The 18,620-nt window shown below is 35.0% G+C and overlaps 1 protein-coding gene across 1 annotated transcript in view; it reads left to right on the top strand.

Annotated features, from left to right (window-relative positions):
* Nucleotides 1-18,620, top strand: part of LOC149539866 (putative magnesium transporter NIPA6) — a 98,139-nt gene that overhangs the window by 39,671 nt on the left and 39,848 nt on the right. The window contains exons 3-6 of the mRNA XM_089801066.1: nucleotides 15,713-15,803; nucleotides 15,919-16,079; nucleotides 16,212-16,339; nucleotides 16,487-16,624. Coding sequence (XP_089657192.1) covers nucleotides 15,713-15,803; nucleotides 15,919-16,079; nucleotides 16,212-16,339; nucleotides 16,487-16,624 — 518 coding nt within the window. The remainder of the gene's footprint in view (nucleotides 1-15,712; nucleotides 15,804-15,918; nucleotides 16,080-16,211; nucleotides 16,340-16,486; nucleotides 16,625-18,620) is intronic.

The raw sequence follows: 18,620 nt of genomic DNA, 5'->3' as shown, positions 1-18,620 counted from the left end.
ATTGTAAATAATCATGTTTTGGAAAGGCAAGATAATTTTGCTAGTTTATATGCGCACTCTAAGACTTTGTGTTTGGATGTAAATCTAAATTGCTATAAATAAAAGAGGCAACTTGCTTTCAAACTTGTGTTGATTCAAGGTGTTATGTGTCGACATTTCCTGGATATCGATTATGAGTTTTAGAGGTTTGATCAAAAGGGATTTGAGTTTAATCGTGCAGACTTTGAGCTGCCTATTGCATTCAGAGCCAATTTGAACTTTTGAAGACTTTAAGTTGCAGGAGGACAAATTGTAATAGATAGTAGTGGCTTAATCACTTAGAGTTGAAGACTTTGGGCGTCAATTGTAAGTATTCTTATTAAATTTGAGGATATCCAGTAAGAGACTTTGTGCCTTACTAGTTATTCTACTTGAATCTTCAGTCGAGACAAGTGCAAGAGACTTTGGGTTCTTGTTGTTCCACAAAATTTTTAAAAGTAAACTGCTGCCCATGTTGTTTTTCTGACATCAATTCTAGTTCAATGGTATTATTGTAGCAATAAGACACTTTTTGTTAAGTTGGAAAGTTATTGTTGTACGCAAATCATTCTTGAAAAAAGAGGAATTGATCAAGAGAACCATCCTTTTTGTAATTTTAGTTAAGTTCCTATTGAAACCACATACAGTAAGAAGGGAGCCTCCCCTATTGCTGAGAGGAAAGAGAAATCTCATGAAATGTTGCATAAAGTCACAATTTTGAAAGTCGTAGTCAATGACATACAAAATTTTTAGCCAACAGTTTTTGGCGACTTTGTTGGGGATTGAACACGCATTCTTGAGCGTCACGCTTTCGTTTGAAGCATACACACCCTTTTTCATTGTAAATATTCAATGTAATTTTATTTTTTATAGTTGTTTTAATGTAATACCAAGGACATGTGAATGACTCAAGGTCCTTGGGGAAATGCTTTTGGTCCACTGAATCTAGCTCCGCCTCTACATGCTCTTCCTGATTGCTCGCAAAAGAATTTTCCCAAGTTCTTTGGTGATGGACAACAATATCCTTGACGAACATATTGCTGATTTCTACATCACATGCGGTGTTGATGGTGTTCAATATGAGGTTGTGTCGGTAAGGTTGTTTGTGGAAACTCTCCAAGACGTGGTTGCTGATTGGTTTTACCCTTTACCACCATGTACTATCACAAGTTGGGCTACTCTCATTGCCAAGTTTGAAGAAAGATTTAAGCCTCCTGAAGATGCTCATGCATTGCTGGCTCAACTCACTCAGCTAAAGAAGTCATCTCACATGCTTATGCAAAGAATTTCAGTTGGTGCTCAACCTACAATTGCAAATTTGAAGTGTTTCTTTGTGAATGCTCAAATTCTTGAAGTGATTTTTCTATTAAAAAGAGCAGCCTTAGCTACTCTTGCAGCTGCACAAAAATTGGCAATTGAAATCGAAGATGACCTCATTTTTGTTGGGAAGATAAGCATTGAGGCAAGTGGGTTTGAGGAAAGTCGTCTTCCTTTTAATTAATTTTTTTCCATCACAAGGACAAATCCCACAGTGCAAAGATTAGCAAATGAGTTACTTGCCCTAAAAAAGCAACTAGCTCAAGGCATGTCTTTCGTTCCTCACGAAGATGTACAAAGGAGGCCTCTTCCAATTGTTGCTTGTAGTTCTATTGTTGGGAATCAACAAAAGTTAGTTTCACCATCAATGAAACTTGCAATTTAGGCATCATCAACAAAGGTGGCAATACATCCTCTATTTGAATCTAGTGATCTTGCTATTCTCTTCCAAGAAAAGGTAGAAAACATAGCTGGCAACTCTCATATCTGGTTCACGCGTTCTCAGAAGGCTGGTGATGAAAAGTGGAGGAAGGAATGTTTTTCTTCCAATATTCAAAATGATCATGTCATAAAAGTGGACATTCCAACAAGTCTTATCAAGCTGAAAATGATGTATTTGTGCCTTAAGGTCATGAACTTGGGTGTACTTTGCATGAATGCCATATCTCGCAACTTAAAAAGGAATTTCTCACACACAGTAAAGACTTTCATAAGTCATAAGTTTGTGAGCAACATGCTGAAGTGTGTAGTGCAGTCACGTCATTACTAGAAACACATGAGCATAGTTTTCCCAATCAACCTAAGGTACAAGTGATTGATGAACCCATCAAATGAGTTATAGTTGGCAAGAAAATTCCAAAATTTCTTCGATCAAGGGGATGTCCAATCCGACATCTAGCTTGGTTGGAGGCTAACAAAAAGTTAGATTTTCTACATGTACTTGAACATGAAGATACAATTGAAGAAGCCAAAGAAGGATGTTCAGTTCAGCAGGAGTAGTTTCAATTCATGAACCTATCTTGGTGCAGTAATACATATGATTCATCTAAAAAGGGTGAATTTGTATCATCAAGCATTTATATCATTGCTCCAATTGTCCGTGTTCCATCTATATGAAGTTGGTTGTGAACATGCTAGGTATTGCAAGTTGTTGAGTGTTTTGGCTTGAGAGTGGAAGGATGGAGAAAACTTTCACTTTCATCTTCCTCAAGCAACATAAGCGTTACCATGGATAGATGACGAAGAAATGGATTGACAAGATGTTCATTTTTTATGACAAGAGACTAATAGACAGTGTGATCATCATATTGGGCGAGATGTTTAATAAAGCAAAAAATTGACACAGAACGAAAACAAATGTGTTTTCAATGATCATGGTGTGAGGAATACAATTTGGGAAGGATAAAGCCATTATCAGAATGGTAATGAAAACTATTGTTCCAAGAGAATTCCTTGGAGGCACGGAGGAAACACTGGAGAAGTCAATTCCAAGGTTAGGGATAAACTTGGGCGAGAAACAAAGTGTACTTGAGAAAATTGCAGGAACAAAATACACCCCATTGTGTGGAGATTTGATGAGAAATACAGGAGAAAAAATCAAAGTAGGTGATTAAGGGATGGCTAGCACTTAAGATTAATTTGTTAGACAAGGACATTGCATAGATGGAAGAGGGTGGTTGGGTGGGCTATGGAGGATGAGATGAAGTTCAATCAGCAACTCTAGATGCACAAAGAAGCAAGTGGTGAAGATGTTGTTGTTGGATGACCAAATTCAATGAGGCATAACTGAACGAGTGTCTCCAAGAATGGGGTGGTGGAAGAAATGAGCATTAGGAGGTGTCATCCAGCAGAGGAAGCAAATTGCAAAGAGCCCAATGACAAATCTTCTGTTTGGGTGTAGGGTGGGTTTGTATATTTTGTTATTGTTAAAGCAAATGTGTAGGAAGGGTATGGTGTTTTGTAAATGATGTAGATATGGCTGGGGGGACGACATGGAAAAATGCCAAATTTTGTTGTTTCTAAATTTTTTATATACTTGAAATGTTGTTGTTAAGGTCGTGGAAGGTCTCGAGGTCAGCTGGTCAGGTTAATTTGTGGAGAAAATGTAGAACTACTTTTGTAGATGGTGAGTTGGTAAGGGTTATTTTCTTTAGAATGTACTTATGTTTTACTTTCAATACAATCAAATCTATTACCGAGAAAAAAAGATATTGATATCAGATTTTGAACATGTTCCAAAACTAATTTCATTTTACCATTGATATTTATAAGGAGAAATTGACAGACATAACAAGTGTCTTGACATCAAACTTTCTATTATGAATTTCCAACATTATTTCACAAATGGAGACCTTAATGTTTTGCAAAAATTAGGATTCGATCACTATCAACGATTATTTTAAGTACCTCCTTCATTGTGTCTTCTTCGTAAGGTTCTTGAGGTGCCAAATTCTTGTAATCTCCATCAAACAAGAAGTAGCTAACAAACTTATCTCACTCTCAAAGTGCTTCAGCCACTTGTGAGGGTCAAATGCGGTCACTATAGGAACAAGAGTGATAAATCAGAGGGTGATTGCTCTACAATGGTCAAGCATCCTCCCAATTGGGTCAAGGTGATGAGATCTTTTTCCCTTGTTTGTAATACCGAATCCAACTTGCTACCTCTCATAAAGTACTTTGGCCAAACTATTTCTCGATGCCATTTTTTGAAAATTCGCTAATCTGATGCTGCTAAGGTTTTGCACCTTTGACTAGTATTGTCAAGTTTGCAAAATGTATACTAGATATGCACTAAACTTGAGAACACAATTTTCTGAAAGTGAAAGCAATTCAAGAGACAACAAGAGTAAGCTAGGTCACAAGGCTCGAGTTCGAGTTCGAGTTCGACAACTATAAAATTCGGATGAAGTTTGACAGTGAGAAAAATTCGAAAAAAATTCGGCATTAAATTTGCTTTATACAATTTCTTTAAAATATAATATATCTAGTAATTTATTTTTTATTTTTTTCTTTTTACTCAAAATATTAAAAATAATGCTAGTTTTCATTTTAATAAACATTAAAATTTTAATACAAAAATAAATCACTAAACTATATCTTTTAAAACATAAAATGGAAATATATTCATTTTTTATTTTGACTTTATAAAGCAAAGCAATACATAATAAAAGTGATGGTACTTTATAAACAAAAATAAAATAACATAATAATACTTTCGATGCTATTTTATAAACCATGGTAATAAAATAATAAAACATAATAAAGTGATACTTTAGCTTAACGAACCCTATAAATGAAAATAAAATAACATAAAGATACTTTCAATGGCCTCCATTCCATTCTTGGCGCAGCAACAGGAGAAACCATGATCGCACTAACGGCGACAAACAACTGTGCAGAACAAACAAATGCCTTCTAGACATTGTTATTTCATTGAGCCAAGGGATTGTCACAGTCAGGAAACCATGGTTGCAGTGAAGACATCGTGGTACGACAACAAAACAACTCTATAGAATAAATAGACGGCTTTAAAAGATTGTTGCTTCTTTCAGTGAAGGGCATTATTTACAAAAACAACTATTAGAAGACCTTGAAAAAATGATCAATAATTTTTTTTTAAGGAAAGCAAATACTACTTTTTTGCCGTACGAATTTTGGCCGAATTTATACGATTTTTTTAAAAAAATTATAAGTTCGTCAATTTCCAAACCTGAAGCCGAAAATTCGGCGAACCTTGTCACATAGAGAGTAAGTATCCCAATCTGACCTGATTGGACAATAGTGTATAATTGCCGAAACCGTGAAGTCACTGAATTTCACTTTCCTAAAGTAATGCCTCCTTGATATTGTTGTGACTAGTGTCTAACAAATGTTCTTTTCAACTTCCGTCACAAAATTAACAAGGGAATTGTGTAATTTTTGAACTGAAGTATTATCTTCAACACCAAGTACTTGCAAATTTGGGTAGACCAGAGAAAATGCCACCCCACTCAATGAATCTTGGAAGTCTCTGCAATGCACATCATCAATTTGGCAATAGTCTTTAATGTATATCAACATTCATCTCTTACATTGAATAACCTAATGACTACTTCTTTACTGGGATTTTGAAGCACTGTGCAAACAGTCTCAGGGTCTCTCTCAGAAACACACAATTTAGAGCTCTTTAAAAAAAAAAAATTCTGGAACACCAATACACAGTCTCAAGGTTCCACTTTAAGGAAATTGGAACAAATTCTTCGGACTATGATTGCTTCAACCATAGTTTGCAAACTCGGACTCGGAGAGTACTCAGCAAATCCAAAATTTTAAACTTGGTAAAAACTTGGCATATACTCAACAAAAAGTCGGGAAAAATTCGGAACTCAGAGAGTACTACAATTTAAAATCTCTTAAAGAAATATTTTTTTTTGTAGAATTCAATTACAAAATGTATTGAATTAGAAATTGACATCTCAACAGAGAAAATGCATAGTTTAATAGCACTAACATCATATGAAAAATGCATCTAATCCAATGTTTTCTCTACAACTCTTCTACCCACATTTTTTTACATCTATAAATACGCGAGAGTTAAACTTGAGAGTACTCGGCCGGCAAAAAAAATTGAGAGCACTCAACAAATCTGAGAGTACTTGGAGAGTTTGCAAACTATGGCTTCAACAAATCGGTCCTTGAATTAATTATTTGTAGTCTTAAAAATGTAACCAGAAAGCATCTGAAAAACACTAGAATAAATAGAACACAGGAATACACAAAATACCCTGGAAAAAACCCTTCCTCAAGAAGGTAAACAATTCAACCCGACAAAAATCTCCAACCCGACAAAAATCAATCTTTATTGAATCTCTCTAAACAGAGTAAACAGATTACAAATATTATTACTTGCAAAGCTTCTTAACATAAAACACTGACTTCAGAGATTGCCTCACAATTACAATCTAGAAATTTAAGGTAACAACAATAGTCTTTGTGCTTCAGAATGAAAACAGTCACAACTCCTTTTTGTGTGCTACAGAAAATACACGATCACGCCTAATGAATATTTTGAAGATGGTATATATCATATATCATAGAACAATAATCATAATCATCATTTTTCTATGCTGTAAAAAACAGAAGACCAAAAGAACCTCTCATTCCAGAAAATGATTCTCTTCGGCTATTGAAATGCCAGTCACACCCCTGTCATAACGATCGAGGAGAGAACCCTATAACGGATGATGATTGTTCAAAAACCATCCAAGAGACTTGATGCTTGAATATGTGGAGCCGTTGGTTATGAGAATAGAAGATAAAACATCCTGAACGGTCAACAAAGACTTGGCTTTGTGCTGGACGAAGAGAGAGGACATGTACCTCCTAGTCAGACACCAGTATGAGAATAAGATAAAGTTATGACAACATCAACAACATATATGACTATGCCAAACAACAATAGAAATGTCAAAACTGACTATGCCAAACAGCCAATAGATATGTCAAAGCGGTGCCAGTGGGAATAAGAAAAATCCCGATGCTGAAAGATAAACAATATTGAAGTCTTGGAGAGAATTTCGATGCTGATAGGATGAAGGATGACTTAACATATCGGTTAGAAGTAACAGGGCAAGAACTTATGATAAAGAGTCTATCTCGCAGCTACCCTATCACAACACTCCCTCTTAGTAAGAGAGAGACCTTTAGAGTGTCTTCTCAAGACAAGTACAAATGTTTGCAATCAAAGAAACTATTAACACAAAATTTTATCATAGATAAATAACTTGTTAACTCAATATAACAATAACTATCACAACTCCTATAGAGAGAATCAAAAAATAATGTCATGACATTCACAATGCCTTACTACAGTGAGTAAATCAAGGGATCTCACCTCGAACTCCTCGCTTAGAGAAGAACTCATTAACAAGGGATTACACCTTGAACTTCTCTCTCAGAGAAGAACTCATTGTCAAGAGATTACTCCTCAAACTTCTCTCTTCGAAAAGAACTCATTAAGAAGGGATCACACCTTGAACTTCTTTCTCTCTTAGAGAAGAACTCATTAACCAGAACATTATATTACTCAGGCTGAGTTTCTCTCTTAACAAGGGATTCATTTTCAACTATACCAAGCTCCTCTATAAAAATATAGAACTTCACTCTTGGAAGTGGCTTAGTTAGGATGTTTGCAGTTTGGTCCTCTGTAGGAATATATCTAAGTTCAATAGCTTGCCTTTGAACCATTTCATGAAGATAATGATATTTGTTTTCCATGTGCTTTGTCCGATCATGAAAGCTGGATTAACATAAGGCTTTACACAGCTTTGATTGTCACACACGATTGTGGTAGGTTTTAGAGGCTGCTTAAATTGATCTGAAATTAGTTTACGTGGCCTCTTTGGCAGCCATACATGCTGCAACATATTCTGCTTCAACAGTACTATGAGCCACACAAGATTTTTTCCTACTGAACCAAGAAATCATGGCTGATCCCAGGCTGAAACAACATCCCGAGGTGCTCTTCTTGTCAGGTACACATCCTGCACAGTCTGAATCGGAGAAACTCTGTAAGTTTAACTCAATATTTGAGTCATATTTTAATCTATATCCACTTGTACCACACTCATATCTCAATATATGTTTTGCTGCCATAAGATGAATTTGTCTTGGTTCCTAAATCAAAGTATTCATTGCATAATATATGTCAGGTCTTGTGTTAACCAAATACATGAGAGAAACAATGAGCTGTCTATACATAGTAGGATCAACTAGATCTGAATGTCTGAAGATTCTGGTCATGAATCATATCTTTTGTTGCCTCAATAATTGGTCAGTTTTTTCTTTCTGCCATACCATTTTGTTGAGGATTATAGGGAACACACAACTCCCTCTTAATCCCAACTTCAACACAAACATCATTGAATATATCAGGCATATTCACTTCCATTATCAAACCTAAGAATCATAATTTTCTTGTTGAAAGAGTTTTGAACAATAGCTTTGAATTCCTTGAAATGGGACAACACCTCATCAGTCTCCTTAGACTTAAGAAAATAAATCCAACACTTAGGAGAATAATCATCTAGAAAAGTTACATAATACCAAAAAGCATTGAGAGAGGTGACATAGGACCACATAAATCTGAATGAATTAAATCTATAATATCTTTAGCTCTACTATCACTGCTATCAAAAGTACTCTTGATGTTCTTACCTAGAGCGCATCCCTTGCAAACCCCTTTATGTTTTTAGTTCAGCTTTGGAAGACCAATAACAACCTTTTCCATAGAATACAAGGTTCTGAAATTTGGCTGACCAAACCTCTTGTGCCAAAGTTCATTTGAGTCTGAAGAATTAAGTGCAAGAGCATGAATGGGATGGGCTGAAAGCTTGCAGAGATTGTCATGACGAGCCGACTGAATGCAAGAATTCTTTTTCCAAGCAAGAACCTTTCCACCAGAAAAGGTAACATTATTTCTTTTGTCCTTTAAGGCAGAAATGGAGATCAGATTTCTCTTTATACCAGGATCAAACAAGACGTCACTAAGATGAAGAGGCATTCCCAAGTCTAAATTGAAGGAAGCAGAACCAGCACCCTTCACTGAATAACTTGACTCATCACCAACTATGACTTGAAGATGAGAATTCTTTTCTTTTAAGTTAAAAAGATGCTCTTTGAAATCAGTAATGTAATGAGAGGCACCACTGTCAATCAACCATGTATCACTGTTTGTAGGAATTTTGCTAGAAAGTGCAGAAGCGAAGAAGAACCCTTTAGAATTTTAACTTGACTCCTTTTTAGGAGTCGTTTTCTACCATTGTTGCAGCTGCTTGGGGCTTTGGTCTAGAGTAACAATCTTTTGCAATGTGTGAATCACTTCAGCATCAATATAAAGGTGTAGGTCCCGTGGTAAACTTGGGCTATAGCTTGAATAATAATTAAGACATAAACATAAGCACCGATTGAGTAACATGAGATCAGTGTATCAATTATTTTCAATTTCTTTTTGACTTCAAACTATAGTCTGAAACAGATTTTTGCCTATACAATGTTCGGCAACACGTTAATTATTCCCCTTGGTAATGTTAGAGATTCAACTTTCAAATTGATTAGCTTGCAACTTTTGCAGAATTCCTTTGAGTGCTTCCCTTACTCTCTACAATATTAGAACCCTATGGATACTATTGACAACAATGGTGCTTCTGCTCATACTTGCAAAAATCTCCAGTATGTGTCTTCGAATTGCCACTATTTCAACTTTTGTAATGCCAAAATCATAGAGATGTCCATTATATTTATCGCCAAACTTTAAAAAAGCCAATGTTTTGTCTTCAGCATCAATATAAAGGCGTAGGTCCCATGGTAAACTTGTGCTATAGCTTGAATAATAATTAAGACATAAACATAAGCACCGATTGAGTAACCTGAGATCAGTGTATCAATTATTTTCAATTTTTTTTTTTACTTCAAACTATAGTCTGAAACAGATTTTCGCCTATACAACGTTCGGCAACACATTAATTATTCCCCTCGGTAATGTTAGAGATTCAACTTTCAAATTGATTAGCTTGCAACTTTTGCAGAATTCCTTTGAGTGCTTCCCTTACTCTCATAATATTAGAACCCTATTGATACTATTGACAACAATGGTGCTTCTGCTCATACTTGCAAAAATCTCTAGTATGTGTCTTCGAATTGCCACTATTTCAACTTTTGTAACGCCAAAATCATAGAGATGTCCATTATATTTATCGCCGAACTTTAAAAAAGCCAATGTTTTGTACATCAATTTTTTTTCAATGTGGATAAACTTTTGGCCCTCGACATTCATAATATTAATTTTGAAACTTTGAAAGTCAAACCAAAAATATTATAGGCTTTTTTAATATCCTCAATATTACATTGTCATCGACAACGTATACTTAATTTTTTTTTAACAATACGTTAATATTCAATTTAGATTATTCCCACCTTGTGATATTGTTATCAGGATTTAACTGTGTAGTATTTGAGCCAAACTCGATGACTCGTGTATCATGAGAAGTGATTCACACATGAATCCATCTCTCGTGAGAATAAATGGAACACTTGACGAATGATGCCTGAGTGCCTCACACTTACCTATTTGCACAATAATGGTCAATTGGAAAAAGTGTCCTTAATCGATGGCAAGATGATTCCAGAGCTTCTACCATTTCAATTCTAGTATCATTTTGAAGAATGCATAGAGACCTAAAATCGAAGAAAGCCCACATCGTTGAATACTGAATTCTCTCTGTAACTTATGGTGTGATTTCAATGGCCCAACTCAAAATTTAAACTCTTAGTACACCCGAAACTTATAATTTTTCAATGAAAGTTCCCGAACACATATCTCTAGCCAAAAAATGTAAAATATTTGGGCCCACGGGTATAGTCCTCACACTTTAATCACACCATCAGATTATAATTTGGATGACAATATACTACCTCCTCCCATCATAATAAAGCCCGAGGTTGTAACTCAAGTTTAAGATTCCCAAACCTCTACCGGTAATATCAATCACTCAAACTATTAGATTTGATAGTTTTATTTCACATAAATCAATTTGCCGTGTTCATCGAGTAGAAAGTAATATTATTTGTGAATTGATATTGGCTTCCAAGCATTAGAGTTTCTAGCACAGTCAGCCTGACATAAATGGTTTCTTCGGCAGAGATATAAAACTGTATCCTAAAGAGCACTACAATATATATAGAAATATAGACTACAAAATATTTTCTTGTTGTAGATAATAATAAATCAGAGTAGTTTTTCTGCAAAGATTTGACTCTGATAATAATTTTTGATGAAGCCTTGTGTAAATCTGATTATGAGCAAATTTACAGGATGGCAAGATCGGTGCTTTGATACCACTCTAATATCCTGAATGAATATTTTCACCCAAATTTCTCTCAAACAATTTCAGAGTAGAACAGATAATTTTATGCAATTTAAAACCAACAAATAACCAGTAAAACACTCATATAGAATATCTCAAAATTTGTTAGTGCATTTTAAACCAGCAATACAATAACATGCGTAGAAATCCAATCTTAGAAACAATAACAATAGTCAGATTGGAAATACATAGGAAAGGACCTGTATCTCCAAATGTGAACTCTGATGTGAATTCACCACCAATGCTGAATGGGGTTGGCGTTCGATCCAGCAAGTAGACCTTGAAGGTTTCTGTCGTTAGGTTTTGAACATAAAGACATTTTGATCCCCCAGAACAAAAAATTATAAGCAAAGACACCTTAGTTCCTCTAATCCACAAGGCTTTAGAGAAGTGGAAAAGAACCAAACCCAAGAAAGAGACAAAAAATACCTTTCCGACAAACCCTTTGTTTGATGAAGACAAGAAGTTAGCAAAGAGAAATTTGAGAAGGAGAATGAGTAAAGAAAACAAAAAAGAGTATGAGAATGCTAAGAGGGAAAAAGAAGTCTCATGCGAGAAAGATAAGGATGGAGCTGATTAACTTAGGTAAACAAAATCCCAAGAAGTTCTAGAAAGAGTTCTAGCAAAAGAGAACGCAGACAAAAAACAACATTACAGGGTTTCAATGGCTTGAGTGTGCAAGGATGTTATATGAGCGCTAGAAGGATATCCATAGACCTCTAGTAATTAAGACCAGGAAAGAACTATTTACAATTGAAGACATCTTCCAAGGCATAAAGAGATTGGCAGGGGGAAAGGCACAAGATATAGATGGGCTGGAAGTGGAAAATTTAAAATGGGGTTGTGAGATCTTGGCACCTCATATATGTTGCATATTCAATGATGTCAACAAAGAGGGTTTTCCTAAAAATTGGACAACTAACATGGTGATCCCTCTTCATAAAAGCTGAGACATAAATAACTCATCAAACTATTGGACCATCATGTTTAACCCCCTCTTGGAGAAGCTCTTTGGCAGCATGGCTGAACACAAAATTAGAAAATGGGTAGAATTAGAAGGTAAAAGAGCTAAGGGGCAGGCGGGGCTTAGACCAAAACACTCCACGGTTGATCATGGTACTACACTCAGATTCTTGGTTGAAAATATATGGAACACACATGGTGCAAAGGCTTTTTGCTGCTTTGTTGACTTAAAAAAAGCCTTTGACACAGTGCCACTAGACAAACTTTGGCTTAGAATGGAAGAGCTAAAAATTCATATTGAGCTTAGAGCTGCAAAGAAGACTTTATGAGCAGGTTGTGGCCAAAATCAGAACTATGGAGGGGTTGTTCGAGAGCTTTGGCAGCGATATAGGAGTGAAATAGGGATGCCCTCTCTCACTTACTTTGTTTGGGCTATATATCAATAAGTTAGAAGAATTCCTAGGCAAGAATAATGGTGATTGGGTTCAACTAGCCAACTATGTGATAAAGCTACTCCTATTTGCGAACAGTCTCATTTTGATAGCTAAAACCACCGATGGCCCGAGAGACCACTTGGAGGCACTTGATGCCTTTTGTCATATGGCTAGGATGCGAGTGAACACTACCAAAACAAAAGTGATGATTTTTTCTTTGAAAAGAAACATGAAGCAACAAAACACCTTTTTTTTTGGTGGTAGTCCTTTAGAGATTGTTGATGAGTACAAGTATCTTAAAATTGACTTTCATAACAAGCTCAGCTGGGAAACATGTCGAGCAAAAAGAATTCATGAGACTGGGAAGCATTATATTCTTTACAAAATAGATGGAGGAATGCAGCTGGAAAACCAGTTTGTTGGTCACCCTGGTGACCCTTTATGGATGTGAGATTTGTGGCAGCAGCATGTCAGATCAGAAATGGAGATTGTTGGCCCAAATTGATCATAGAGGAAAGACTTGACAGATTAAAGAACAAGTGAATGAAACAAAATGTCAACAGATGGAAAATTGGAGTGTTAGTATGCATGAATTCTCGGATAACATTGATGGAATATAAAGTTAAAGAAAAATTCAAGAGGCTCATATGGTCAAAACAAAATGGATGCAAAAGAGACTATTCTATCAAAGAATTTAATCCAATGAGGGACCATGAGGAGAAAGCATGCATAGGAGCAAATACCAGATGGTAAGCCAAGATGATTATAACACATCATAGACGAGTTCACATTAGCTAAGGTGTGAAATAGGTAGATGGATGATACCTAAAGAAGAGTGGGAAGAGAGAATATTTTTATTTTCTAACACAGGAGTGGTGGAGATGAAGTGACATTTCATCATGGATGCCCAATATACAATTACATCCGCTCCAGCTATGCGGATATTCTAGAAATCAATAACTTAGGTACTCTTGTTGAGGAAACACAGTTGGACAGGTCAGCAAACTTAGTGGTCAACATTCACTGTCGAAGAGCAAACTTGAAGAAGCAGTTTCAAAAGGCCTAATGTTTTGCCCCTTTTCTTGAGGATTGTGCTTTTATAGGGGGTCCCATAGGCTGCTTTAGCATTGTGGGTGTTATTAAAATCTTTCATTCATTCATTCAAAATCAATATCCAAGCCTGCCCAAATGAATGAAGCTTCCTTCCTTATAATGCCCAAAGCTGTGACCCTTCAACTCCCTTCTCCTGTCCTTGTCTTATTCTTCCTTTGCCACTGTTTAACCCATTTTATAATATTAAATTGCCCATTTTATAAATTTACATTATGCTCTCTTAATTCAGTTTTAATATTACATGAATATGTCCATAAATTTCCTAATGCCCAAAAAGTAGACATTACATTAATTAAGTTCTGTAACTTGTTATAGCCTATGGGTAGCATCACATGTTTTCATCTCTTTTTTTTTTGATATTGTTCTTGGTAAGCTTAGTCTCTTCATTTCTAAGTTTGCATTCTTGCAAAATTCTACATGTGTAGGAGCTTTGAAGCTCAAGGACTAGGTTGCCTACAAGAAGAAACATAAATGAAAAAGCACAAACATCAAGCAAACTATATCAATCCACAAGAGAAGCAGCAACAAGTTATGTCTCCTTTTTTGTTTTTAAGGAAAAATGTTATTATTGTGGAAGACTTGGTCTAAGCACAAGCTGGTGATTCTCAGAATTGCAATTTCAAAAAGCACTCTTGGGAAATAGGGAGAATTAGTTCCTCTCATACCACAGTTTATTTTAATTCTCATCTTACTCTTTATGCTTATTCTTCTTCTTGATTTAATTCTTTGGTTGATGAGGTAGACTATATTATCTCTCTTTGGCATCACTGTTTGTTACATCAACCATGTCACAATGTATATAAAATAACAGTTTATGCAGTTCCCCCCTGTACAATTTGTCAGGGATGTATCTGTAGGTTGTATGCTTGGGAAACATTATTGACAGGAGTTTTGGAAAAAAGTTTTTCATTATGTCACGAGCTTTAAAGCTCATCCATAGACATTTGTGGACGCATGAAGAAACTACTTTTAGATGGGTCTAAATAGTACATCAATTTTTTTTTATGACTTTTCAGGGTTTTATGGATCTTTTTTACAATCACAAGGATAACAATTTTATCCAGTTCCAAAAATGCAAAGCATGATTGACAAACTGTCTTCATTTGGATCAAATGCGTGAGTTCTTTAACAAAGAATTTCAAATTTATTTACTAAATTGTGCACTTTATGCAAAGATGCATGTCCTTTATAAGGTTTCTTCAACTTTGGTAATTGATTTCTGCATACACCAAGTTTTTACTTCAAGGGGTACAATCGTCAATAGTTTTAGTGATTGAGCTCCCTTGTCAAGCTTAAGGGTGATTGATGTTGTTTTTAGTTTTGTCTAAGCCTTTGAATGAATTTTAGGCTAAATTAATTGTGATTGTTGGTGTTTCTTATTTTTGTCAGAGTTCCTTCTAATGAATTTTAGGTTAAATGCCATATATAGGTCAACTTCCTTTGGAATTGTGTATTGATGTTTTTATATAAACATTTAAACCCATTGTCTCATTATCAAGTTTCAGTTTTTATGAAATATTAAGATTAAATGCCATATATAGGTCAACTTCCTTTGGAATTGTGTATTGATGTTTTTATATAAACATTTAAACCCATTGTCTCATTATCAAGTTTCAATTTTTATGAAATATTATTGCCTTCGGGCATCATTATATGTTTTTTTCACTTTTTCCGCATTTGCCTTTTATCGTTGAAGTTTAGTGTCTTTGTTCCTAATGATAATACCTGCTAATTTCTAGGGGAATATTGTTGCATGGTTATAAACCTTTAAGTTTAGTATTGTTTGCCAAGAAAAGTTGATTTAATTTGAATATTTTAGAAGATATTTGAGTACGTAGCAACAGTTTCTACTTTTTGGGCTTCTGCTGTATGCTACTACATTCCATCTAAATTAATATAACATAGTAATTGCATGAATGTTGGTCAAAGTCATATGATATCTAACATTTGGTATTTGGCTTACAGTGATTGTTGGAGAGGTTGCAAATTTTGTTGCTTATGCATTTGCTCCTGCAGTTTTGGTGACTCCTTTAGGTGCACTGAGCATAATTATCAGGTACAACATATTAGTTTCAATAGTTTTTTTTCATTGTGTTCTTTCTTCAATCCCAGATAATGTTAAGAGCTAAAGAATAATTTGATTTTCAATTTATTGTGATATTTTTTAACAGTGCTGTACTAGCAAACTTTATACTGAAGGAGAAACTGCATAAATTGGGGATATTGGGCTGCGTTATGTGCATAATTGGATCGGTGGTTATTGTGATTCATGCACCTCTTGAAAGTTCTATTAGCTCCGTTCAAGAAGTTTGGCATTTGGCAACTCAAACTGGTATTTGTACGATCTTTTATTCTCAAGAGTATTGTCAAGATTTATATTGTCCTGAACCATCTGCATTTGATGAAGGTTAAGAAGTTGGTAATTCTTGAAATAGTTATCTAACAGTTACTGTTCATTGTAAAGCATTTTTGCTGTACGTGGCGTCTGTTGTGGTGATAGTTATGGTATTGATATTCCATTTTGCCCCACGATGTGGAAATACAAATGTATTGGTTTTCACAGGCATTTGCTCTTTAATGGGCTCTTTATCGGTAAATTTGTGAAACATTATTTTCCTTTGATAATGCAGTTTTCTCTTGCTTTGTCCTAAGAAAAGATGGTGCATAAAAAGTCAGTTATCATCCCTGAATTTAATTCTTTTTCTATCATTAGTTAAGAATATGGTATTTTGTATGCAGGTCATGAGTGTGAAAGCACTAGGCATTGCTTTGAAGCTCACTTTTGAGGGAAATAATCAGTTGATGTATCCAGAGACATGGTTTTTCACGATGGTGGTGATTTCCTGTGTTATCATGCAAATGAACTACTTGAATAAGGTTATAATAGTTTCTCATCTCTGTTGTACAAATAATTTGGAAGCTGTTTGGTATAGGTTAATAATTGCGTTAGGAGATTTAGTTTTTAGAAATGTTACTTCTGTGAGGTTGCTAATCATTATAAGTTTGAAACTTGAAAAGATTGTGTTTCTTTCCAAATGACGATTTCATTATTGCTATTGTGGGAATGATGTTAATTTTCATAAATGGTTTCAGCATAGCAAGATTAATTCCTACAACTATCTGGTACCTGCAAGTTGTTGGTGTACCCCAAGAATGCAATCTGCAAACAAAACGATCTTCACAATGCAGAGAGAAACAATTTGTAGATGTTATTTCACCAATAAGTGATCAACTGAATTGAATTTAAAATGCAGTTTACAAAGGCCTTGCTTATATAGGCAAGGTGATGAGGTAGGATGACAACTACCCTTGATACAAATATTAAATGCATGGCGCAAAATATTAAATGCCTAGAATCTAGATAATTAAAAGTAAATGATGAGACATGGCCCCATTATAAGAAAACTTCTAGAATGTCACCTAGGATACAAGGATAACTAATTTATAATAATGAACCTAACTTAAGATGCAAGCTATGGTCCAAGTAAACTTAGGTTCCCACAAATAGCTAGCTAGGTTATAGCCTCATTCACACTAATGTAAGATGCTGCAAGGGCTTTCCTTTGGGGTGTTGTGGTTTGTTATTTTATCTTGTTAGTAGTATTCTGAATGTTAGCACGTTAAGATTTCTCCATAATCAAAGTCTATCTTTTTAGTTGTATCTCTGTAGTTGTTATCTTGTTAGTAGTATTCTGAATATTAGCAAGTTAAGATTTCTCCTTAATTAAAGCCTATCTTTTTAGTTTAGTGAGATGAATTTGTCAATAGATGACACATTCTATAATAGATGTCCTTTGTCATTGCAAAACTAGTTGATATTTTGGAGTTCCAAAGATCACAAAGCTCAAAGGATGTTATTCTTGGAATGCTTTGAGGATGATTTAAATTCTAGGCACGGTTATTGGGTTTGGTTTCTCATATCAATGGTATGTAAAATTATTATTCTAGAGACTAGTAATCAGAAATAATAGATTGGAGTCATTCTTACTAATATTTTGTACTCCATTTAATTTGATGTGACATGTTTTTCCCTTTGTGGGCACTTTGTATGTGGGTTGTATAACTTACTTCCTTTTGCTTTCTCAATCAATTGTTGAAATTGTTTCTCACGGCCCTTCTCAGTCATTGGGTTCATGATACACAAGCTCATATTAGGTACTTTTCCTGGGATTGAAATGTTCTTGAGTCCTTTCAGAAAAGTTCATTGGCTCCTGGTTTGATTTACCATGCAATGATACTTTCATGGTTTCTTGACACATTTCTGTAAGTCCAAGACATTTCCTATTTAATTACCCATTTATCTGTTTAGTCTGGGACATAGGAAAATTGCTATTGAATCCTGTTACCAGCTGATAAGTTGATATTGGTATTAGGTCTTGTATGTTCACACATTTCTAATTCTGACTTACATGTCTTAGTTGCAACTCCTTTAGGCTCTTTTAATTGCATGCTATTATATGCTTGGCTGATTGTTACAAGCAAATATTTGCAATAAACCAGGAAAACCAAGCTAATCTCTTGAAGAAAGAAATTTCCAAATGGGATGTGGTGCAAGAACTCAATATCCGATTGATCCTCAAATTGCTATGGTGGATGTCAACCACCAAACAATCTACCAATGAACCTAAAAGAACAATACCCTTTGCATTACAAATTATATAATAGAGCTAGATGCTTCCTTGTAATGGCCACCCTAAATTTCTTTTTGTTGATTTTCTGTAGAAGACTTTTTGACTGACAATGCTTTAGCAATACCAATTGAGAACAAGCAATAATCTGATCAGATTTATTTCATTCGCTCATAGCAATTACATGTCAAGGGAAAACTGCAAATTCATCTTCTATACTGAAATACATGAAACATTACATACCG

The sequence above is a fragment of the Cupressus sempervirens genome, chromosome 9, assembly GCF_028749045.1.
Source record: "Cupressus sempervirens isolate cs-2001-9-10 chromosome 9, ASM2874904v1, whole genome shotgun sequence".
Taxonomy (NCBI): domain Eukaryota; kingdom Viridiplantae; phylum Streptophyta; class Pinopsida; order Cupressales; family Cupressaceae; genus Cupressus; species Cupressus sempervirens.
The sequence above is the reverse complement of the archived record's forward strand: the minus strand, read 5'-3'. Positions and strand labels throughout refer to the sequence as shown.